At 42.9% G+C, this 24,649-nt stretch overlaps 1 protein-coding gene across 4 annotated transcripts in view; it reads right to left on the reverse strand.

Annotated features, from left to right (window-relative positions):
* The window catches only part of NID2 (nidogen 2), a 63,250-nt gene extending 48,028 nt beyond the window's left edge, over positions 1–15,222 (reverse strand). Inside the window, exons 1-5 of one of the 4 annotated variants that reach the window (XM_037983982.2) lie at positions 14,896–15,221; positions 13,977–14,282; positions 6,838–7,070; positions 727–1,031; positions 286–645 (exon numbers count right to left, since the gene is read on the reverse strand). In XM_037983982.2, coding sequence (XP_037839910.2) covers positions 286–645; positions 727–1,031; positions 6,838–7,070; positions 13,977–14,282; positions 14,896–15,123 — 1,432 coding nt within the window. In that variant the 5' untranslated portion in view covers positions 15,124–15,221. Of the gene's footprint in view, positions 1–285; positions 1,032–6,837; positions 7,071–13,976; positions 14,283–14,895 lie in introns of all 4 variants that reach the window. The other 3 variants (XM_037983981.2, XM_037983979.2, XM_037983980.2) reach the window with 3 other exon arrangements.
* Between the last annotated feature and the right edge of the window lie 9,427 nt (positions 15,223–24,649).

Consider the following 24,649-nt stretch of genomic DNA (forward strand, 5'->3'; position numbering starts at 1 on the left):
GCGTAGCTGGCATAACAAACCCAGTTTTCCCCCACTCACTTCATGAGGCCCATATTTTAAAAAAAACATTATTAATGATCAAGAGATTCCAAACAGAATCTGCCTGCCAAGATTTATTTGGCAAAGGAAATTTACTCTATCTCTTGAAACACAGGGATTAAAAATTAGATCCAATCTTCTTTTTGCTCAACTTTTCACCTCCCACTTAAGAGAAAAATCACAACTCTATGCAAAACCAGCAAGGTTAAGATGAAACCTCAGCACCCAGTTTTCTAATGCACTCACCCTCAGTGTTGGAACCTATGTTGTCTTCCAGTCCCACCTCATACGTCCCTCGACTTAGGGGTGTAGTGTGACCTGAAGCGGGGTAATTTCGAAGAACAATTTCTTCTTCGGGATGAGCTGGGGGAACATCCATTTCTGAAGGCACTGGCCCTCCATCTGGGTAGGGCTGGATGCTTCTGTTTTCAGGGTATGGTGGTGGAGTTTCCCAGGAAGGAGCCAGTGAATCTCTGTCTACCTCGGGTGGAGCTGGGCTTCTGGTGCCTCTCTCGTCCCAGGGCTCAACTTGGCCTTTTAAATCTGGGCCCTCTATCTCTACCAGAGATGTTCCTTCTTTGGTGTGAGGGTCCAAGGTAGCAGATTCTGTTTCAGGATAGAATGGCCAATAAGTAGGTGTTAGATGCAAGGGGGAGGACAGATCAGAATCTGGAGGGGACATCCTACCCTCTAAAGGCTTTGTATCTACTTTGGACTGGAAGGAAACATCAATGCTGCTGTGGCCATTCAATGCCTCCTCTGGTTCACCCGGAAGGTATTCAGCTTCCTCCTCATTCACATCATAGTAATCCAAATTGTCCTCATTATAGTCACTTTCCAGGGCTGTAGCATGGCTGAAGGAACGTCCCAGGGGAACAGAAGAGTGGGCAGCGGAAAGGTCTCCTCCAACTGCGGCTGGCCTGACATTGTCCAACAGGGAAGTGCTGCCGATATGGAAAGCCCACACTCCAGGGATCCCCAGGTTGCTTAGTCTAAATAAAAAGGAAACAGTTGTTGTAACAAATGTAACAAAAGTGTCCATTCACCCACCTTCCTAGAAGGTGAACAACTAACTGAAAGACAGCTGGGCATGGTGGCTCACACTTATAATCCCAGCACTTTGCAAGGCCAAAGTAGGAGGATGACTTAAGCCCAGGCGTTTGAGACCAGTCTAGGCAACATAGTGAGACCCTGCCTCTACAAAACACTTCTCTAAAAAAAAATTAGCCAGGTATGTGCCACACGCCTGTGCTTCCAGCTACTCAGGAGGCTGAGGTGGGAGGGGCACCTGAGCCCAGCAGTTCCAGGTTACAGTGGGCTTTGGCTGCAACCACCGCACCCCAGCCTGTGTGGCAGAGTGAGACCCTGTCTCAAAAAAACAAAAAGCAAACAACCTGAAAGGCTATTAAGATCAGGTTCAGTTTTCACTGGTATATAAAACCAAATAAAAGCAGACTTACATGGTAACTAAAAGGATCATACTGGACTTTTGATGTGAACTACCTTTTAATTAACATTATGTTTCAAAGCTGTATGCCACAGAATGCCAGACCATCAAATTATCAATCTGCTCTACAATCCAAATGGTTTATCTAAAATCTGGCTATCTGAAAATAAACAAGGAATGTAGGAATGTTTCATCCTTCCTCCACTTGTCTGGAAACTGATAACACATTTTAAAAACGTATGCTTAAAACTCTACCAAATACTGACACTGGAATGACTACTATATACTTTCAAGAGTTGGTGATGCCCCTTCCCTGTGCCAAGTGTTTCACATTCTTCAATACAGTCTGCAAGTTACAGGTGATCATGTTCAACTTTATAGAGGGGAAAATAGGTTTTAAAAGGCTAACTGATCTTCTGAAAGTCACGTAACAAACAACTGGATCCGAATTCAGTTAACACCAAAGCCCATGCTCTACACATCTACGTTATATTATGACAGAAAACCATACCACACACTGCAGTCAATAAGCATCTGAATTATCATTACTCTACAGAATATTAAAGACATTTCATTGTTTATTCACTTGAACTGACCAATTCGCTAATCCACAAAGAACGGTGAGTCAACGTAAAAAAATTCAAAGAAATACAAATGCCAAAACCTAAAAAAAATGTTTTTGCATGGAAAAAGTTAAGGAGCAAATAAGAAAGTAGCTTAGAGGTCTTTTAAAGACTTCTGGAAACAGCTCTCTCGTTTCCTCCATGAGAAAAGAACATGGACTCCATTCAGTTTCCAAATATCCCAATATTTAGTTATTTTAGTCAATGATATACCCTAAAGAGAACAACTACATAGGAGTTCCGAAAATATGGGAAAACTTGAGTGAACAAGGGTCTGGCTATGTTGAAAATGCCAGTTTGTATACTCCTCTGATATTTATACAAAACACTAGGCTCAAATTCTCCCAAGCAATGGAATTACCTCAAAAGTCAGTCAGGGAGGAGTAAGAGTCAATGACTAACAAGATAATAAAAAAATTCACTGAATTGTATAAGAACAAAATATCTTTCTTCATTTGGGTGGGTACTCATCATGTTCATGTGGATTTCTATAGTAACAATATTTTTTAGTACAATTTGATAATGTCTTTCTCTTGTGTGTATGTGTGTGTGTACGCGTGTATGTATATGTATATGCTGTGGTCACTATTGTGATAAATTTAGGGAAAGAGAAGCATAGAAAGAAAAACTGATTTTGTGTGCAATATGCTATACATATTTGTTAAGTTCATAAGAATTAATGTTGGTGTTTATTGGTAAGCAAATAAGGAAAACTAAAGACAGCAAGAGAAAATTCTGAAGTTCTGAGGATATTGAGTTTATTATCACATTAGAGGTGTTGCAACTAGGAAATTTCCTCTTGAAGTTAGAAACAAACTATAAAATCTTCAAAAAGTGGAAAAATACAGATTATGGCCAATAAAAGCTAAATTAAAAAACCTTCTAATTATATATAAATCACTATCCTGGGTTTTGTCACTATGCATAATGGAAAAGTAACCAATTTGAGTGTATTTTAAAAATTGAAGGTCATCTGGAAGCTTAGTAATAGGACGAGTTTTATTTATTAATTTATTTCTAGAAAGGAAAATTGGGTTACAAAATGGGATGACAATGCCTTCCTCCCTGGGTTGTTAGGAGAAGTAAGTGAGAAAACCACATTAAAATGCCTAGCACTGACCAGGCGTGGTGGCTCACGCCTGTAATCCCAGCACTTTGGGAAGTCAAAGTGGGCGGATCACGTGAGGTTAGGAGTTCAAGACCAGCCTGGCCAACATGGTGAAACCCCATCTCTACTAGAAATACAAAAAAAATTAGCCATGTGTGATGTTGTGTGCCTGTAATCCCAGCTACTTGGGAGGCTAAGGCTGCAGAAAAGCTTGAACCCAGGAGGCAGAGGTTGCAGTGAGCCAAGGTCATGCCACTGCACTCCAGCCTGGATGACAGAACAAGACTCCATCTCAAAAAAGTAAATAAATAAAATGCCTATCACTGGCCCTACACATCATAAATACTTATTAACGACTGTCTTGTCTTCCAGAATATAGAAAAGTATGATTTCAAAATATACACGTGTGAATTCATATTTAAATTTGCAGAGGAAGAGTATGACAAACATTATGAACTATATAATTTATGATCTTTGAGCTCACAGTTGTGAGACAAATTCGAGGAAGAAAATAATTGACTAGGAAAATAACTTTACTCTTAATTACTTATTTATTTAGAGGTAGGGTCTCACTCTGTCACCCAGGCAGGAGCATAGTGGTATGATCATGGCTCACTGTAGCCTCAACCGCCTGGGCTCAAGTGATCCTCCCACTTCAGCCTCCCAAGTAGCTGGGTCTACAGGTGGACACAACCACACCCAGCTAATTTTGTTAATTTTTAGTAGAGATTAGGTCTCGCTATGCCGCCCAAGCTGGCCTTAAATGCCTGAGCTCAAGCAATCCTCCCACCTTGGCCTCCCAAAGCGCTGGGATTAAAACCGCCTTGCCCAGCCTAACTTTACTCTTGAGAGATGCATACTAAGGCATGTAGCAATGAACTGGCATGATGTTTGTGACTCACTTTAAAACACTTAAGCCGGGTGTGGTGGCTCACTCCTGTAATCCTGCACTTTGGGAGGCTGAGGCAGGTGGATCACCTGAGGTCAGGAGTTTGAGACCAGCCTGGCCAACATGATGAAATACTGTCTCTACTAAAAATACAAAAATTAGCCGGGTGTGGTGGTGGGTGCCTGTAATCCCAGCTACTGGGAGGCTGAGTCAGAAGAATCGCTTGAACCCAGGAGGCGGAGGTTGCAGTGAGCACAAGATCACGCCACTGCACTCCAGCCTGGGTAACAAGAGTGAAACTCTTCTGGGAAAAAAAAAAAAAAAAAAAGGAAAGAAAAGAAAAGAAAAAAAATTAAACAAACAAAGAAATGAATATGGCAAAATGTTTACAATGTGTAAATCTAGGTGATGGGCATTTGGGTGTTCATTTAGTTATTCTCTCCACTTTTCTGTATATTTTTGAAAATTTAACTAATGAAAAGTAGAATAGAAGATTATATGGAAGGACATTTCTAAAATTTTGATGTACAGAAGTTCTTCTTAAGAATAACTCCAAGATCCAAAATCAGAAAGGAAAAGAGACCAGTAACTTTGACAATCTGCAATGTACAACTTCTAAATCATATACCCTTTCTCAGCAATTCCACTTTTAAGAATTTATTTTAGGGAGAAATGAGAATGTGAGCAATGTTTACTATGCTGTTTACTACAATGATATTTATAACAAGAAAAATCAGAAATATGTGAAATGTTCATTAATAAGCTGTCTTTATACATGTATGACACAACGTTTTATAACCTTAAAATGGTAATACAGACAGACATCTGACGGAAAGACCCTACAAGAAGATATTCATGTGAGAACACCACTTATATAGCAAAAGAATCATTTTGGTTTTAAAAGTTTTGTCTATACCTGAATTCTATAGAAGGACCGTTAACACTCGTTATCACTTGAAGCAGTGATTATGGGTAACTTTTTCTTTTATTTCACATTATTCTGCATTGCTTGTGCTTTACTGTTTGTATTAAGCATGGATTACACTAAAGAAAAATATGTGAGTCATTTGGCTCCATATCTTACTCTGCTTTCGCCAAGCAATTCAGAGATTTCTGGGAAGTATCAAAGATAACAATGAAGGAAGGCATGAAAGGGGTTAGATGTAAATGCTGTCTGTGTGTTTGTGTGTCACACATGATTGTGGGTGTTAGTTCCAAGAGACCTTTACAGCTCTGCTCAGGGAACACAATTGCTTTTTCCCACAGGTCTTTTGGCCCCACTGTCTCCTGTCTCCTGTGTAGACGCCAGCACTTACCCAGGGCTCTGTAATTGTTGATCTATTTGTCTATCAACCCTAATAGGGTACAAGCTGCTGGTGTGCAGGACCAGTGTCTTAGAAATCTTTGTATTCCATGTGCTTGGCCATTGTCACCTCTCTATAATGCCTGAGGAATAATAAATCTATGAGCTCCCAAGTAGAAGAGGAGGGTGGAACCAGAGGAGGAAAAGTAAGGAACTGAATTTGCTCCAGAGTCCAGACTAAGTGGCAGCCTAGATGGAGCCCTAAAGATGCCCACTGTGGATCATAAGGATGGGAAAGGAAACAAGGACTCAGCATAAGAGAAAATAAGTAGTTCAGCACTCCAGACTTGAGCTTGGATTTTGGCTTTATCACTTAACCTTGAGATCATAGGCAATTTACTTAACTTCCCTAAGCTCCTCTGTAAAATTGGGAAAATAGTAGTACTAACCTACAATTCTTGTGAGTTTTAATTAAGATAACATCTGGAAAGTATTTAGCACAATGCTTGGCAAATAGTAAGTTTTCAATAAATGTCAGCTCTGAGTAACCAAATCTGGCTATAGTGGTCTCTTTCTGGTAGCCGAGCAGAGCAGATGGCATGCAAAAGTATAAGGTGTTTCTATACCTACCCAGAACGGATTAAATGAAGCCGAGAAGCAGTTAATAGAGGCCAGGAAGTAACCAATGTATTCTGTCTGGCTTCTGTATTCAAGAAATGAATAAAAGCAAGGGCACCCCTATCCCCCTCATACGCCCCCCCAAAAAACCTGAAGTCAATAAATGTCCTACTGGCACTATCTGCACTGGCAAAATGCAGAAGAGCTTATTATGACACTAGCTAAGTAAGCCCTCTGGATCATTCATTCATTCATCCATCTATTTATTAAATGCCCATTATGGGCAGACACTGATGAATCTAAAGAATGGGTTCAATTCACTTTAGGTAATGAAGCCAGAGAGACATCCTCAGACTTCCGGAAACCTATAAATCTTAGTTATTTTTTTTGCAAATTACATTACTCAATTTAATGTTTAACAGTATCTGTCCACAAGACTAAATCACAGTGTTTCCTCCTGTGAAATGATTAATCTGGAAAACCTCAAACAGGGCGGTTTATGACTGGGTATTTTTATGTGGTTCCAAGAGCAATGTTTTTCATATCAAGCCTCAGTGGCTCTACAAATATACACACATACTGTTCTGTTTCCAGTATCTATACCCAATAGAGCAGGAAAAATAAAGGACCTTTTATGTTTTGGTGAACTTGATCCTTCCAGGGTTTAATCTAGTTTCTCGGTTTTGACTTGATGCCTTGCTTAGAAGCCGCCAAGATATTATTTAACGGTCTTATGGTCACTTGTGTTCAGGTACCTCCTAAAAGTCCTTCTATTCAAATAGGAAAGGGCTTCAGCTCAATGTTACTTACTGATAGAGATTTTTCACAGACTGTTCAGTGCTAGTCAAGCTGAAATACGGTCCTTCTGACTTCAGATCATCAGCCTCCCCTCGGCAGAAGCCCACCCGAGCTGGAAGCTGAAGCTGGACATTGTAAGACTCTTTGGGGCGGGTTCCAAGGAACTGCAGGCCGTTGGCAGGATAAAGAAAGAGGGCGTAGCTATCAGACCCATCAGATGCCAACACTGCCTGGAAAGTGTTCAGCTGTGAGAAAAAAAAAAAAGAGAGAGAGAGAGAAATGTCCTGTAAAAAAACAAATAAACGAAGAAAGAAACAGAATGCAAGCAAAGCACCATAAAGTGCAAAGAATTTTCCCCTTTCTCAGGATTCCTCCAAACTGTTTTTAAATGTCATCTTCTTTAAAATTTCCTCTTCAAGTTACTAATATAATTTCATAAGTGATATTATTTATTATTGCAAATACCATTTGTCAATTTAGATTAATAGTTGAAATATGCATAGGTAAAACGTAGGTTAAAAATATATACACTTTTAAGGTTTCAAACTTCTCTCATCCAAACCTCTTTCAGCGCTAAGAGCAATCAGCAAAATTAACTTGTCCATCCTGCAGTCACTGCCCTAGTTTATAATCCCAGGCACTCGGCGTCTCTCATTGGTGTCATTCATTCATTCATTCATTTATCCATTCATCCATTTATGCCCACTATGGGCAGGCACTGTGTTAGGCCTAGTTGGTCAAAAGGCCTCCTTACTGTCTCACAGCCTCACTTTCTTTCCTCTTCCATCTACCCTTTCATACGAGCATCAGGGTTATCCTCATTTCACAGATGAGAAAAAGACACAGGGGCTAACAGGTCTTCCTCAGGTCAGGTGGCAAGTATGTGGTGGTGGGCCAGCTAGCTCTACAGCCCACACCCTAGGACACCCTAACCCCTCCTCAACATGTCATTGAAGGTGAGTTGTGACCTGGCTGCATACGTCCCTCCCAGGCTCAGTTCCACTGCATCTTTGTCAGACTATTTAATAGTCCCCATTTGCACCATGTCCTTGGATGCTTCTACACTTTGCTCATGGTTCCCTGTGCCTAGAAACCCACCTAACCTGGAAATGCTGCCACTTGGAGGTGTTTGTGATTATAGAATAGTTTCTGTTCTCTGAACCTCTGTAACGCCTTTATGAGCATCTCCAGTGAGCATTCACCTCATTATGCTTGGTTAGTTGTTTATATGTTTGTAAACACCATTCATTTATTCATTTGTACACTAATTCAAACAGCCAAGTGTTTACTTAAGCACCAGACATTATGCTTGATGCTGAGGATGCGAAGGAGCAAAGGACAGACTCTGCCCAGGAGAGTCTCACGGTGTAGAACAGGGAAACAGGCATGGTTGAAATTGCAGGAGAGTCACTGGAGAAGGTGGTAGAGGCCACAGAAGGGGGTGTGTGTGTCCAGGACCTCAGGGTGGGGGTTGGGAGGTGTCACAGAGGCAGCCAGTGAATGTTATAAATACTGCAGGAGCCAACACAGACCAGAGAGAGACCAGAAGCCTGAATCCGCTGCCAATTCAACACCCAGGTCCTTATAGGATCACTCCTTAGCATTCCGTCTACCCTCATGTTTTCAACAAGATGAGGTTTTTGCCTTTACCTTCATTCAGCGACCACTCCTCCTAAAGATCTGTTAACAGTGCTTGATTCTCTAAAAAGGTGTTATGTTTAGGCCTCTGAAACTCTCTCTCTCTCACTAAATCACACTACTTTTACAATTTAGTAAGGAACTGGAAAGGTATTTTTAAAACACAACTTACTTCATAAATAATGTGACTCTTAGAAATATTGTTTACTGGTAAGTATCATTACCTCTCCATTCTGCTAGACAGACAAACTCGGGCACAGAGAAGAACATCACATTTCACTGAAGGAAACAGCAAGGTAGGAATGGGCTCTTCCCTTTGTTCTAAGTCTACTCCCACAGTTGTGCTAGCTCTTTTCTAATGTTAATTTTTCCTTTCAACGTTTAATTTCAAGGTAGGGTTTTGAGGTTTTGCTAATAGGACAAAGAAACATAGATGTAACACACTCTTCAAGAGCAAATAAAATACAATCAGCCATTCTTTTAGTTCTCTAACCCAGAAAAAACAACATCTTGCTTTGCTTCTTTCATTCATTCAATTTACAAAGTAACAGGGTGCCTAGTATATTTGTTATTGTTCCAGTTGTTCATTGTTCATCAGCAAAGTTTGACTTTTCCAGAAACAAAAAGCAAGAAATGTTTTTAGAGCTTCTCAATGCTAGGAAGCCACAACTACTGCCAAATATAAACAAAGGCTGTTCTGCCTCATGTCTATCCACAAGAGAGTCTACATCATCAACTAATGTGGACTCAATAACTTCAGAGTTGTACATTAGTCAGAATAAAGAAAAATCAACTAGGGAAAGAAAAGTACTTGAGAAAGGAGGAAAAAAAAAACCCATTGTAAAAAGCTAAGCTTTCAAAGCTCCTGGCACCGATCTCCCATAACAAATGTGAAACAGGGGAGAATCCTGTTCTAAATTTAGAGAAATTCTCTAAGATAAGGAGGTTGTAGAGACTGTGAAGAATTGAAGGGGATGGGGAAGGGGGGATGAGAGAAGTAAACAGAGCTGTGAAGAGGAGAGTCTGGCTTTTTGCTGTGCACTCTGGGCATTTAGCACTTTATTTTATTCATTCATTCAGCCAACCAGCCAACAAATTCATTTCAATTAAAATTTACTCAACATCTTCTATATACTATCCTTGAGATGAGCACTCATTATGGGTGGCAAGTATTTAATTGCTTTGTCTCCACCAAAATAGGCAAATATCAGAGGAAGGAAATAACTTCCTTTTAAGTAGAATTTATGATCCCAAAGTACACGCCAAAGGAGTTTGGCTGTTTAAAAGCCACCCACACACTAAATGATCACTTGTAAAGTTCTCAGTTGGTTCTACAAAATTCTACATCTAATTGCTAAAGAGCCCACTTCATGAAGTCTTGAAGGGCTCCCCCTCTCAAAAAACTCCTTGACTGGCTTCCAAACAGGAAAGGTCCTCGCATTCCTAGATACAAGCCTCTGCAAGAGCCGCACAGGCTCTGTCTCCAAAGAGAAGCCCTCAGATGGGCTGCCAAACCCGACATACAAGTCACTGGTTCCCAGCTCCCCCAGGATCCCAGAGAGGAGAGAGGGGCCTCCATGGGGAGAGGAGCAGCACAGAGAGGATCAGGGTGAGTGGCTGCAGGCCCTGTTATCAGAAAGAGAGAAAAGCCAGAGCCCTCTGCAGAAACCAGAGCCTGACTCTTCCTCCCAGGTACAGGACATCCCAATCAATGTTGAAGTGACACTCATCAGAGTCAGGCTGATGCATACAACACACACCCCTCTAAGAATTTCTAACTTTTGCCATTCATTTAATTAACTGCAGCTATCTGGCCAAAAATCAGAATAGTGACATCCTTTTCTTCAAGGGGCTTGCCTATAGAGGCTTATCAAAATGAAAATGAAAATGAAGCATTAGGGTGACTCTTATAGGGGTCACAAAGTTCTCTTTGTCATCTTCCTCAGGAACACATGTCCTCTAGAGCTGTAGGATCATTGGGTCTGGCCTCCAGTGTTTGCTGTGAACACTAACCTCCATTCCTTAGTGTAGTTCTTCATCTCCCACTGCCTGTAGGACACTGACACATGCAGGACTGTCTCTCATTTATTTTACTGCACTAAATCCTATACATCCTGCCAAAAATTCAAAGACAAATGCTGAGTACTATCACATCCCTAATACTATATCCTTCCTGATACTCTTCAGCAAAATGTCAGCATTTCTAATTTCCATATATGGTTCAGCATTAACCAATTTCCATGTATATCTCTATTCTCTTCATCTTCACAGTGATATCTCAGACTCAGGCTGAACTCTCTTGCATAGGCTGTAGACCTCCCCTCTTCTAAACCTTGTCTCCAGAAGTCAAAAAGCTACAAAAAGTCCTGCTTTTACCTCTCATTTTCTCTGTGAAATCCAACCACCTCCATCAATGACTATCAACCTTTGAATCAAGTCAACATATCTCAGTCCCCAACCACGTGGAGGCCTCCATTGGGCAATGTCTTAATTTGTGTTCTGTTGCTTACAACAAAATATTTGAAATTGGGTAATCTACAAAGAAAAGGAATTTATTTCTTACAGTTATGGAGGCTGAGAAGTCCAAAGTTGAGAGGTCACATCTGGTGAGGGCCTTCTGGTCAGTGGTGACTGCAGAGTGCCAGGCACTTAGGGCATCACGTGGCGACAAAGCTGAGTGTGCTAATGTGCTAGCTCAGGTCTCAATTCCTCTTCTTATAAAGCAACCAGTCCCACTCCATGATAATCCAGTAATCCATGAATGAATAAATTAATCCATTCATGAGGGCAAAGCCCTTATGACCCAGTCACCTTTCAAAGGCTCTACCTCTCAATACTGCCACATTGAGGATTAAGTTTCAACATGGTTTTCAGAGGGGATAGATATTCAACCATAGCAGGCAACCTTCCACTCATCTGTCTTATGTTATGGCCTGTGACTCCTTCATCCACTTCTCTGGGCCCAGCTCTCTCAATCTTCTCCCAGGTCATGTTCTAGCTCAGAACAATCTCTCTTGCTACCTCATTCTCAATATCCATTCTTTTTATCCCTTTCAACCCAGCTGAAATTCCAGATAAACAAAACATTCCCCACACCACAGAGATCTATACAACTCAGTTGTCTCTAACCCCATCCCTAAAATGACAAAAACAAAACACTCCTCTTTCCCCCAAAAAAGCACACTAAAGTAAACACTAGTCCTCCACGTCTCCCATTGGTAAGTATTTCAAAGGTCTACACCATAACATTTTTGCTCTGTGAACTACCTATGACAGTTTAAGAAATCTCAGATTTACTGAGTTAACAAACACTATTTGTTCACATTTTTTTTCAGATACAATTACACCTTGATATTCCTGCAATATCAGGTGCAACATCTGGTCACACCTGACAGGAATATCTACGGAGAAAACGGGCACCAACTGCGATTGTTTTTAATGGCAAAGATGCCATTGCTTTGAATCTTCCAGTTTCCAGTAACTTTGCAATATAAGGTTAGTAAGCCAAAATTTAAGAAGGCCAAGTAGAACTCAGTCCTTCAAGCAAATTACATCATTGTTTGCCAAAATCTATCTCCAAAGAACTATTAAAACAAGAACTCAAGTTCCAGAGCTCTTTAAAATACCAGACGAACCTTCAACACGCGTAACTGAAAGAACATCCCCTATCCAAACAGAATCCTCCTTTCTTTATGAAACATTCTGAAGCCAACCAGCACATGGCAATGTCTGCAAGCGGATTTTAATTAGAAAAGTAAAAGAGAGTTGGAATTTACAAATCTTTTCTACCTTAAACCTCCCCCACCCCCAAAAAAGGACCAGACAAAAGTTTTAATTCCAAAAACCTTGCATTTAAAGGGTCCTTATGCAACAAAGAGAGTAAAGCAGATGGTTACCAGAGGCTGGGAAGGGTAGCAGGGGTCAGGGGAAGGTGGGGACAGTTAACGGGTACCAAAAAAAAAAAAAAATAGAGAGAGAATGAATGAGACCTACCATTTGATAGCACAACAGGATGACTATAACCTGTGATAACAGGTTATTATAGTCAATAATAACTTAATTGTACATTTTTAAATAACTAAGAGTGTAATTAGATTGTGTGTAATACAAAGGATAAATGTTTGGGGGGATGGATACCCCATTCTCCAAAATGTGATTATTACATATTGCATGCCTGTACCAAAACATTCCATGTACCCCATAAATATATACACCTACTATGTACCCTCAAAAATAAAAAAAAAAAAAGGAGTCCTCATACAAAAGATATATATCACAGCATCCTTACAAGATAGAGATCAGTGACATGGGCACGTAACCTCACTTCTTACAGTGGGCATGTACCATCCTTCTGTAGTGAAGAAATATTTCCGTAAGTTAAAATTGAGATGAATCATATGGTTTCAGCCCTTGGAGTATGGCATTTTAGATTCAGGTCTAATTTCATAGAAGCAAGCCCTTACTTTCTTCAGGAATGAGGCAGTTCGCCATTTACCAAGCTGCCCTGGCCCCACTCATATCCATTTGGAGGATTTCAAATGTTGATGACAAGACTAAAGACCGGGAGCCTGGGATTTTTTACTTTCCGCAGCTAGAGACTGTAAAGCACATTGAGGGCAGACTCCTATAAACTAAGGAACATGTGAACTGGTACCTGGAAGGCAATTAGGCAGAAGTTATCAAGAACTTCACCAAAAGTGCATCCTCTCTGACTTACCAATTGCACTTCCTGGAATGTCAACTAAGAACATGTGCAAAGATTTAGCTTTTTAAAAAGTAATTCATGCTATTATTTATAATAATGAAAAATCAGAAAAAGCCTTAATGGCCCCTGGGAACACTGGTTGAGTAAACTGTGGTAAACCTTCTATATTATACAGGATAATAGCAGGATACAGTAGTATGCATCATCATAAATGATGTTGTACAAATTTTACATTTATTGACATTGAAACATATTCACAATACACTATTCTGTGAAAAAAGCAAGTTATAAAACAATACGTGTAGTGTAAACTCATCATTGTTAATGGACAGCAATAAAGATATACAGAAGAAAAAACTCTGAAAATGTACACAGAAAAATGTTTATCAATGGTAGGAAAATGAGTGGTTGTTTTCTTTTTAAAAATTCTCTGTATTTTCTGATTTTTTTCCCTTCAATGAACATATAATTAGAAATACTTGTTGTATACTTAGAGATGGTTCTAAAAATAAGCAACCAAACAGTAAATTGCCTTATGTTCAAAGGGGCTCCCACATCCGCACTCCCGCTCTCATATCCGCTAAGCAATTTTTTTCGCAATGGAGTGACCACCTGCCAGGGTCTCAGAAGATGCTTAGAGACAGCATCTTTCCTCACTTCCAAGCCACTCCAGCCCTGCTACCTCCAACGTCAGGTTCAGTGCAAGAGTAGGCTCAGAAACAACTCCAAGCCAGTCCCTGGGTTGCAGCCCCAGAATTCAAGCCCATCCTTCAATTTCCTCAGCAGTCAAATATCCCTGGTCACTTACCTCTCCCGAGGGCAACGCTCCGCGCTTGACCTCCTCATAAGCGCCCACCTGCTCCCAGGTGGCCAGGAAGGCGTGGGTGGGGGTAAAGCGCGCAGAGCGCGGGAAGCCAGCGCGCACATAGCGGGCGGCCAGGCCCAGCACTGCCGGGGAGGTGTCCTCTCGGTACAGGACTCGGCCCCTGCCGTGGCTCGTGTCGATGTCGGCCAGGAAAGGGGCGATGGCCGGGAAGTCGGTGGGGAAATCATAGTCCACATACTGCGTTTCCCTGGGGAAGTCCTGAGTGGAGATGATGCCATTGGTGCCCACCTGGGAGAGGACAGGGACAAAAAGGTGACGGTCGCTCAAGCCCAAGGACGCTACCCTGTCGCGCAGGGAGGGAAGGGAACTGACTTAGGCAAAAAGCCTCCCCTTCCCCACCGACTGGCGGGAGTCTGGATTCAGAGAAACAAGCGCAACTTTTGCAACTGTCCCAGCTCCCCTTACCCCAACCGCGGTGCAGTAGGTCCAGGCGCCCTACAACTCGTTTACCTATCTGCTCACTCCTCTCAAAACCCCGGAGCCCCATGTCCCCGGAGAGGAAGCCTCCAGGTCTAAGGAGGGAACACCCCAGCTCCGCAGACGGGCACAGCCTTTTCGCGGTCCTAACTGCAAAGCCCGCTGGCCGCCCTTAGCAACGCCACCTTTTCTGCCTGGGGCGCGTACGTGGCTGCGAACAATTCTTGCTCTCCCCTGCAGGTCATTCTTGTTCCCCTTCAGCACCGGGGCAGGCAGCGGCATCGCTCTGGCCGGGTCCCATCGCAAGGGTGCTGGGGGGCTCCGGGCGTGGGGGATGTTTCCTCCCCTCTGGAGGCAGGGTTTCCGTGAGAGCGACCCCTGGGAAGAAGCTGCGGGAAAAGTGCCAGGAGGGGGCTGAACTTACGTAGAGATTGCTGAATTGGGCTTCGTAGAAGTGCAGGGGATTCGCCAGCTTCACCACGGCTGAGCTTTCGTCGTCGCCTTCCTGCAGAAGCTGGTCTCCCCACGACTCCCCGAATGGGAAGAGCTCGTCTGGGTGCAGCGCCGCGGCCCGCGACAGCAGCAACGGCAGCAGCAGCAGCACTGGTAACGACAACAGCACCGGCCGCCCGGCCACCCGGTCTCCCTCCATGCTCGCTCGGCCGTGCGCTTCCCCGCTACACAGCGCGTCCCGCCCCGGCCTCCAGCCCACTCTCCGCGCCGCGCCAGCCTCGAACCTGGATCTACGCGGGCGACTGGGCGGGGCGGGACTCCAGGCCCACCCAGCACGCTAATTGGCTGAGGCCCTCGGCTGGGGACCAATCACCGGCTCTGAGAAAGTTCGGCAGTGGCCACCACATCTGGTTCTCGTTAAGTTTTCTAAGGCAGCGACAGCCGCAGCAGCGCGGCTGGCGGGGTAAAAGCTCCTGGCCAGGATTGCCCGGAGCTGCTCCTTCCACTTCTCCCCTAGGGAGCTCCCGGGTCATCCTCTCATCCGGGCTGCCCTGCGGCCCCGACGAGCCCCAGTCCCGGGACCAAATGGCCCGCAAGGTCTGGGGCAGCGGCGTTGCAGGAGATGAGCTCAGCGCAAAGGGGACCCCGCGGGGGCGAGCGTGGCTGCTGGCCTGCGAGCTCTGGCCCCAACAGGCTGGCAGGGCGCGGGCGGGTGGCGGGGTTGCGGTATGAACTTTGCGCCCTGCCCTGGGGTCCCGGGTGCCCCTGGCCCTGGAGGCCCGGCCATCGGTCCGAGAAGCAAAGGAACATTGTCGTGGTCCCCTCGGCCGCTTCGCTCCACCCAGATACGCACTGAGGAGAAGCGAGTCTTTGTACGAAGTCAGAGGGCTGACTCCTAAGTTCTGTCCCCTTGCCGAAGGCCGGCCGCTGGAAATACCTGCCCCCGGGAAAACCGCAGCAGGAAAGACCGTGAAACGCGACTATGTGTGATCCGCTCCGTTTGGGGAGTAGGATGAGGCATCCCGTTTGGGCACCAGGCAGAAGCGGGCGAGGCGCGGGGATGGGAAGAGCCTGATCTCTTGCCCATTGCTGCGGCCGTCGGAGCTGCCCTCCCCCGCCGTGGCCACGGAGGCGGTAACCTGAGCTGCTCCGCAGGACTGGAAACCGCACAACCTCGAAACCAGCTGCGCAGGAGAAGGGGAACCCCATCCACCATAAACATCCCCTCTGCGAAGCCACAGGAGCCGGAGGAGATTTTATTACCATTTTTATTATCAAGAGCTTGAAATTTCCCAGATAGTCTGTTTTCTCTCCCAGGCCCCCCATGGGGTCCTTAAAAGCAAAAAATATTTAAAAAGAAAGAAAGAAAGAAACCAAAAAGCAAATCCTTGGAAATGCCTTAAAGGACTCTCCAAAGACACACTACTCTTCGTAGGTGTTTATTCCTATGGACCCACTGGACCAAACGCTAAAACCGTGAAGACATCAGACTGTGAGACCCATAGAGCAGAAACAAAATGGAAAACTGGCCCAAAGCAGTTTGCTTCCTCAGAGTGGAGAATTGTATATTTGATGTTCCAAAAATATATTTATGCTTGCACATATATTTTCTCATTCTTTCTGGGGTCAGAAATTAAAAAACAATTTTTATTTTACTGAGGATGAAATGAAGGTTCAAAGACATTACATGACTTGACTTGCCCAACATCATCTGAAGTTACTCCCTGATATAAAACTACTGACCCTCTGTAGTTTTACTTTATCTCTCAGTTCAGCATAATAATAATAACTAACATTTATTTAGTGGTACTAAGCTATACGCTTTGGAACAAGCAGACTCTGAGATGGTCTCCAATGATCCCCATTTCCTAGTGTTCATTCCCCTGTATAAATCCTGCCCCAGGAGTGTGGACTGGCCTTGTGACTTCTAACAAACATAGTGTGGCAACAGTGATGAGAAGAAAGCTAAATAAGATTGTGGCTTCTCCCTTGTTAGCTGACTCTCTCTCTCTCTCATTGATTTTGATGAAGCAAGCTGTTATGTCAGGGAGGTCCACATAGCAAGGAACTGAGGAGGGCAGCCTCTGGCCAACAGTCAGCAAGGAACTGAATTCTGCCAACAACCATGTCAGTGAGCTTGGAAATGGATCCTTCCCCAGTTGGGTCTTGAGATGATACCTCAGCACTGGCTGACATTTGATTGTAGCCTTGCCAGAGACCCTGAAGCAGAAGACCCAGCTAAGCCAGGTGCAGATTCCAGGCCCATCAAAACTGAGAATTATAGTTTTGGTTAGATTATAATTATAGTTTTGGTGGGATTGCAGACCCACCAAAACAGAATTATAGCTTCAGCTTCAGAAGCTGAAGAAGCTGTGTGTTGCTTTAAGCTATTATGTTTTGGGATAATTTGTTATGCAGCAATAGACAACTGATAACAGGTAGTCATTGTACTAAGGAAACTAAAGCTTAGATGGGATTTTAAAAAATAAATTATTATCACATGGCTGGTAAGTACCAGAGCTGAGATTTGAACCCAGTTCTGTCTGATCTCTAAACCTGCACTCCTAACCACTAAATTATATTGTAGCAAGGCCCTTTGGAAAGTAGCTCTAGTCTATGTCTCTAAATTTATCTCCCATCGCAGCCAATCTGAAGTCTCACCTGAAGCTGAGACTTTAATTCTCAAATACAACATCCTCACAGGTAAGTCCTTTTACCTACAGTGAGATTTCTTGGTCAATTTCAAGCCAACACCTTCTCATCTCTAAGACTTGAATCAAAACCCTCCTCCTTCAGGAATCTGGGAAAAGAAAATAACTCCCCACATCTTTTGCAAAAATCTCATTAATAATCCACCCCTATTTAGCATATAATCAATAAATAACCATAAGTATAATCAGTCAAGCAGCCCATGCCACTGCTATGCCTATGGAGGAGCCATTCTTTTGTTTCTTTACTTATCTAATACAGTCACTTTCACTTTACTTTGTAGACTCACCCCAAATTCTTTCTTGCAACAGATCCAAGAACCCTCTCTTAGGGTCTGGATCAGGAACCCTTTCCAGTAACTCTACTGCCCCCTTTTGAGCTATATATTCATCCTTGAAACTGCTTGCTATTGCCACATACATTAACCTAATAATGTCACACTGGACACTATAACTCATAGCCTATAGCTTAACAGTGCATAGCCAATCAGTGAGCAATGTTATTTCTGTAAACCAATGTGAATTCCTGTCAAACAATTTTGTATCAGCCTACTTCCTGTCCCCCTTTTCTGCCTGTAAAAAAACCTGCTTGTAATAAAGGCAGCGTGAAGCTCATATCCAAGGTTACTTGGGTCTAAGTCTTCCAGGCAACTGTCCTCACTTTGACTCAAGTAAACATTTTGTTATATTTTGTGCCTCTGTCTTTTCCTTTCAGGTTCACGAGGCTTTCCTGGAATCCACAGTCTGATTTAGAAGCCCTTTCTCCTGGCTTCCATGTGCCCTGTGCTTGCCGTGATCATACCCCCTATCACACGTCTCCCATAATCCTGATCTCCACATGCTTCCGTCACCACCACCACTACCACACCTGGAGGGCAGGGATTCTGTCTTCTTCAGTGTCTGCCGCAATGCCTGCCTGGCTCATCAGAAGTGTAAGAAATGTTTGTTCAATTAGTGAAAACAAGCAAGCCAGGCTGGGACGAGGACCCATGTCTGCTGGCTCAAAACACAACATTCTTTCCCCTACACCACCTTTCCTGCTAATCTGACCTGACTCTTGTAATCCTCTTTACCAGGCTGCCTAGCAACTCACCTACCACTGCTCTCCTGTTTTTGTCATTCTTTCATTCATTCATCCATTCAACAACAATTTCCTGAAAGTTTACCATGACAAACACAACTCTGCAAGAAATAAAGGAGTACAAAATGTGACCCCTGACCTTAGAGAGCTCATGATCTGGTTGGGGAAACAGAGCATAAGAGGATGTCACTAGTTTTGAATCTGATGCGATCTGAGTACAGAGAAATAGTTCCAATAGAGAAGACGCTAAAACGAACAGTCTTGTTTTCCTGTCTGCATAAAGTGGCTGAATTCTCCCTGAAATAGGAGGCTTTGGACAGCTGTGCTTAAGAGGACATGCCTTTGAGCTTTTATTCTGATATTATTTTTAAAAGATGCTATGGCACCAAGGGTGGTTTCTCCTTTAAAATGTCATCTTGGGGGAAAAGAAAAAATCTGCCGTGGCTCTTTCACCAGTCAAAGTAAATACTGGAGAAATACTTTGCTTGTATCCACAGCTCTCTTTGCAAGAGTAGAATTTCCATGACTTGCCAGACTGGCTGAAGAGGCAGAGGCCCCTTTCAGACTGGAGGTTATAGAGGACTTCTGTAGCCTTCTTGGATTGGATCCTCAGGGTACATCAGAGCATTGCTTGAGAAGTAAGATTATTTAGAGGTACAGCTTTTCATCAAGCCAAGGATGCTACCAGATGCCTTGCCAATAGACCTCAGCAAGAGTCTCCACAGTTATATGTTTTTTGTGGTTGTATTTTTGTTATAAATACCAAGACTTCAAGAATGATGATACTTCCTGTTATTTTAATCATTAGAATGGAAACACATTTGCTCCACAGTGTGGCAAATGGATCTTGGTATTTAAGAGCAAGTTCTATGTATAGCACCGATGGATGTGTGTACATGTTTGTATTGGAGGTGGGCTTGGCAGAAAATGTCCCAGTTCTTGTTGCACACAATGATTCTTTGCATAATTTTACTATCCATTAAATTCCAGGGTGTGTGTGCTAGCATGTAGAGAAAATGGACTTGAACAAATTAGTATGTCTTCACAGACTCAGGTTTAATTGAAAGTAGGTTAGGCATAAGGAGAACCATGAAGTGAGAAAATATTTAAATTAAAATGTGCAATATGAAAAGACTCTGTTCAAGCTTTTGATACGAATCACTGCAGATGCAGTTCTGCTGTAACATTTTTAAGCAGAGAGAGGGTTGGTGTGGCAGACACTATTGGAAGCTCTCCCAACAGCCGTCCCCTCTTTTTTTTTTTTTTTTTGGTTTTAGAAACCCCATATTGTTCAGGTAAAGAGTGCAATAAGCCTGGGAATGATGGGTTGCTTCCTCAGCCCTGGCAGATGCCCTAAGATTGGTGGAAGCCAATCATGATAATGCCTTTCACCCTTATAGTGATACAGTCTCTTGTAACTTCAACCCTTCCCTCCCTGTTGGCCTTTTCCCCCCTGCCTCTAAATCCCCTCTGCCCAGTCTTACCCATAAAAGTAAAAAACAAATTTCCCTACTTATTGGTTGCCTTAGTTTTATTTCTCTTACTTTCAAAAACTCTACTGGAAAGGAATTTATACTTCCTGCCTCCTCCTTTCCATGGCAAAAATAATCTTCCCAACCCCATCACTGAACTGCTCAGGCAAAGACCAACAGTGAAATCATATTACCAAATGCTATAGGTAGTTTTTAGTTTTTATCTTACTGGGTCTTTTTGTTTCTGATCCTACTGACCACTCATTTCTAGAAATTCTCTACTTCCTTGACTTTTCCAGCCATTTTGTGGTAATATCTCCTGTGAGTTTCTCATTCTCTGCTTCCAATGTCTAAATATATGGCATGACCATGGCCTACTGCTCTTCTCATGTCATGCTATCCTTGAGTGTCTTGACTCCTCTGATGGCCCAGCTTCCCACCTATGCTCTAATGACTCTCAAATATATCCCCAGGCCTGAGCCTTCACTTAAGTTTAGAAACTAACATCCAACTCCCTGCTGAACATCTCCCCGGAACAATACCTAAGCCTTCATCTAGCATAACTAGATTCAATTCTCAGTATTTCTGAGTTTTCCATTTCAGTCCATGGCAACAATATTCACCCTTTCTCGATTACCACTGGCCTGTCTCAGGTCCTCACCAACTCTCACCTGCTAGCTTTTGTGGCAGAAATGATAGGTTCACTTCTTCAACCCTTACTTCCAACCTCCTTCTCCCTGGCCCCATCACTATAGAAGCAAGATTATTACTTTCTCAGCCTTTCTTGCAGCCAAAGGTGGCTGTTTGTTATAGTCCTGATCTAACTTCCAGACATCCCTTGAAAGTCTGGGAATTTCTGGAAAGGTTTTGTGTTGGTGATTAAAGGAAATAGTTGTATCTTTCCCCATTCTTGCTACCTTAAACACAAAGGTGATGTTTTGAGCTTGGCCAGCCATTTTCTGACTGTGAGGTACAACGGTGAGAACAAAAGCATAGCCAAGCAAAAACACAGAGGGGAGCTGAATATCTGAGTCAGTCCGCATCTGCCATCACCAGACTCCTTGGCATGTGAGCAAACAGACCCCTATATGCTGAGTCCACTGATGCATGCAATAGCACCCACTCCTCACGATCGAGTCTTTCCCTCAATTCTTCCTCTACATATGTATGTCTAAAACCACATCTGACCACCACATGTTCCTTTCATGGATCTCTCTCACCTTTGGGGAAAACTAAAGCTGTGCAGCAGGGAAAGCCCTTTGTGACTTGACTTCTGTCTGTCACCTTCCGCCCTTGCCTGCCTTACATCTTAGCAATGATGAGCTACTTCTAGGTCACCACCCACAAAAGCGGCTGGACCCTGGTGGGCCTCTGCATAGACTGTTCCTTGCCTGGAACACCCTTCCCATCTTCTGATGATCTCTCATTGCCTTCAGTACTCAGTTCAGACATCACATCACATTGGCAGCCTTTCTCAGTTCCAGCTTCCGCAGAGAACCTCTCCCCCAGCGCGTGCACAACACCCGGGCACACCCCTGTCCGAGCTCCTCACTTATGTGGCTGAAATGGTCTATTTATGTCTGTCCCCTCCACTCTCTTCAAGGGTAGTTTTCATGGAATGATACATTATTTACTGCTTTTTTTCCTTATGCCCTCTTACCTCCTCAGTTTCTCGATTTCAGACTGTTTTTACCATGAGCACAGGAAAAGAAAAGGGCCTTAGAAATGTCCTGAGACCCGACAGTCCCACATAGTCACTGGAATATGAGCCAGCCCTTGAGGATAGGACTGTATCTTCCTCATTCTCCATCTCATGGGTCTAGCACAGTGCCTATCTGTTACAGAAGGGCTGTTCAGTAAACTCTTGGTGATTTGAATTAGGAAAAACGTACTCTAAAAAAATCTTTCATAACTCCTATACTTATTTCCTGAATAATCCACTCCCTGATTCTTCACATATTTGTTACATTTTGCATTGTTGCTGAAAAGTGGAGATTAAATGGTTTGGCTTTTATGTTAGCAAAGAGATACCTTCCCTGATAATTATGTTTGAAAATGTTATTGCTAATGGCATCATTATCCTCCAGAAAGAATAATGCAGAAAGGCCAGTATTGCTGTCTCCTCTCTTGTAACTCCTACTGAAAGAACAGGCTGAACCACACAATTTAGCACTTAATAATATAACATGAATATCCATCTTCTTCATGAAGACTTCTCTTCCCACCCAGACTGTAGTTCCTCAAAGGTACTGCTTTTCACTTCCTTCAAGACTCTAATAGCTACCTTACACAATGTTGAATAAATAAGGGCTGGTCAACTTCTAATGAGTTGGGTGACTGCCCAAGAGTGACACCAGTATGTGCTGTCTCCATTTGGTAGTGACCACCGCTGAGTTTCCAGAGACTGTTGTCCTTGGCTTCTTCTGTGCTTCTTTCCTAGACATGCTTTGCTTCTTATGAAATGGTGACACCTCATTTCTATTGCATGTGACCTGCTGGCCACGGTTACCTCCTCTGGAAATTGATGCATGAGTCAGAACAATGTGAATGAAGCCAATAATAATAATAGCAAGCCTTAATTGAAATTTTATAATGTAGTATACTCTGGTTAAGCACTGTGCATGCAATGTGTGCAATATTTCATTCATCCAAGGAACATGCCCAGTTTGCAGATAAGGAAACTAAGCTTAGAGGGATTAAGTAACTTGATCAAGAACCCAGCCAGTGAGAATGGAAGGCAGAATTTAAACCCAGGAGGTCAGCCAAGCATGGTGGCTCACTCCTATAAACCCAGCACTTGGGGAGGCCAATGCAGGAGGATTGCTTGAGCCTAGGAGTTCAAGGCCAGCTTGGGCAACACAGTGAGACCCCGTCTCTATTCCATACACAAAAAAGCAAACCCACAAGGTTTGATTCTAGAACCCAGGCTCTTAACCACTTAAAACTATAGAGCTGAGGTTCTGATTGGCCAATTACCTTACTTAGTAACATGGTCCTAGACTATACGTCTAAATCTGCCAATCTGATGAAAGAATTCTGTCTAGTATTCTCTATCATTTATAAAGCTGGAATTGTATTATCTGTATTGAATACCATCTCATAAATGCCTAGAAAATTATAAATATCTAAAATTTGTATAGGAAACATGACCTCATACCCTTAAGAGCTTGCAATCTAGATTTGGAGATAATAATAGCTATAATTTACTGAGTATTTATTATGCAGTAGACTCTATAACATATTATTTGTAATCCTTATAACAACCTACAGGATAAGGAAAATGAGATTCTGAGAATTTGAGTGTCTTGCTCAGGCATTAACAACTAGTACTAGCTGAAGTAAGATATCAATGGCCCCAACAGTTCACTCGCACATAAACATAGTCATGCTTCAGTGATCTGGTAGAGAAACCTGGTTCATTAGCCATTCAGAATGATTGTGATCCCCAAAATGAATCAGAAATACTCCAAGTATGAACATTAGAAATTACAACGATAACAAATAAATGAAGAGAAATGTGAAGACTACAAAATCACCCCAGTCTTTGATTCCACTGACGTAAGTAGACCCCCAAAAAGTAGAATGTTCATATCAGACACAAATATTAATAGACAAAGATACTCCAGGAGTTGCATAGGGTGCATTTCCACTGCCAAAGTAAGGTGGATAAAGAGCCCTTTCCTCTGTGCTGATGCCATGGTTTACTACCAAGAAGCCTGAGCAGACCTCAGAAACAGCTGTAGTTCTCAACCATAGCTGCAGATCAGAATCACCTGGGGAAGATTTTAAACTCTCAAAGCCCAGACAATGCCACAGACCAATTAAATCAGAATTCCAGGGGTGAGACTCAGGCATCAGTAGATTTTAAAGTTCCCCAGGTGATTCAAAGTGTAGCCAAGGTTGGGATCAACTGTTCTCTAGACACCTTAAAAATGGGTTTTTCTTTGGTACTGATTGGTTGAACCTACTTTCAATATTTTTTCAAGATAAAATGATCTTTATAGTTTATGTGGCAAAGCAGTGACATTTAAACAAGTTCCTTAAGAGTCAGAATGATTCAGTACCTTTGTAGGGGGAAAAATATGATCTCACCATCTCTGTGGTCCACATCTGTGAGGAAGTAGAATGATCCCTGGCTTGGCCCTACTTCCAGGGAAGTAGAAGGAAAAAGCAAGGCTCCTAAGTTTTCCCAATAATATGTCGACTCTGTTATTGCACATCTGTGGCCTACGGTGCTTCCTGTGAACCACACTAAATATTGCTATATCAGGCACCAGCCAGATAATTTGGCCAGGAATTAACCACAACCCAGCCCTTAACAATGGTTTCCTGGACACACCTGATAGTTGAGACACAACCTAAGGGACATACCATTTCTCTACATTCCTGTATTAAGTGAAATCACAAGAAAATAATTTACTTGGATTGTGTTATTTTACCACTCCCAAAAATACCTTGACTGAG

Source organism: Chlorocebus sabaeus, chromosome 24 (genome assembly GCF_047675955.1).
Source record: "Chlorocebus sabaeus isolate Y175 chromosome 24, mChlSab1.0.hap1, whole genome shotgun sequence".
Taxonomy (NCBI): domain Eukaryota; kingdom Metazoa; phylum Chordata; class Mammalia; order Primates; family Cercopithecidae; genus Chlorocebus; species Chlorocebus sabaeus.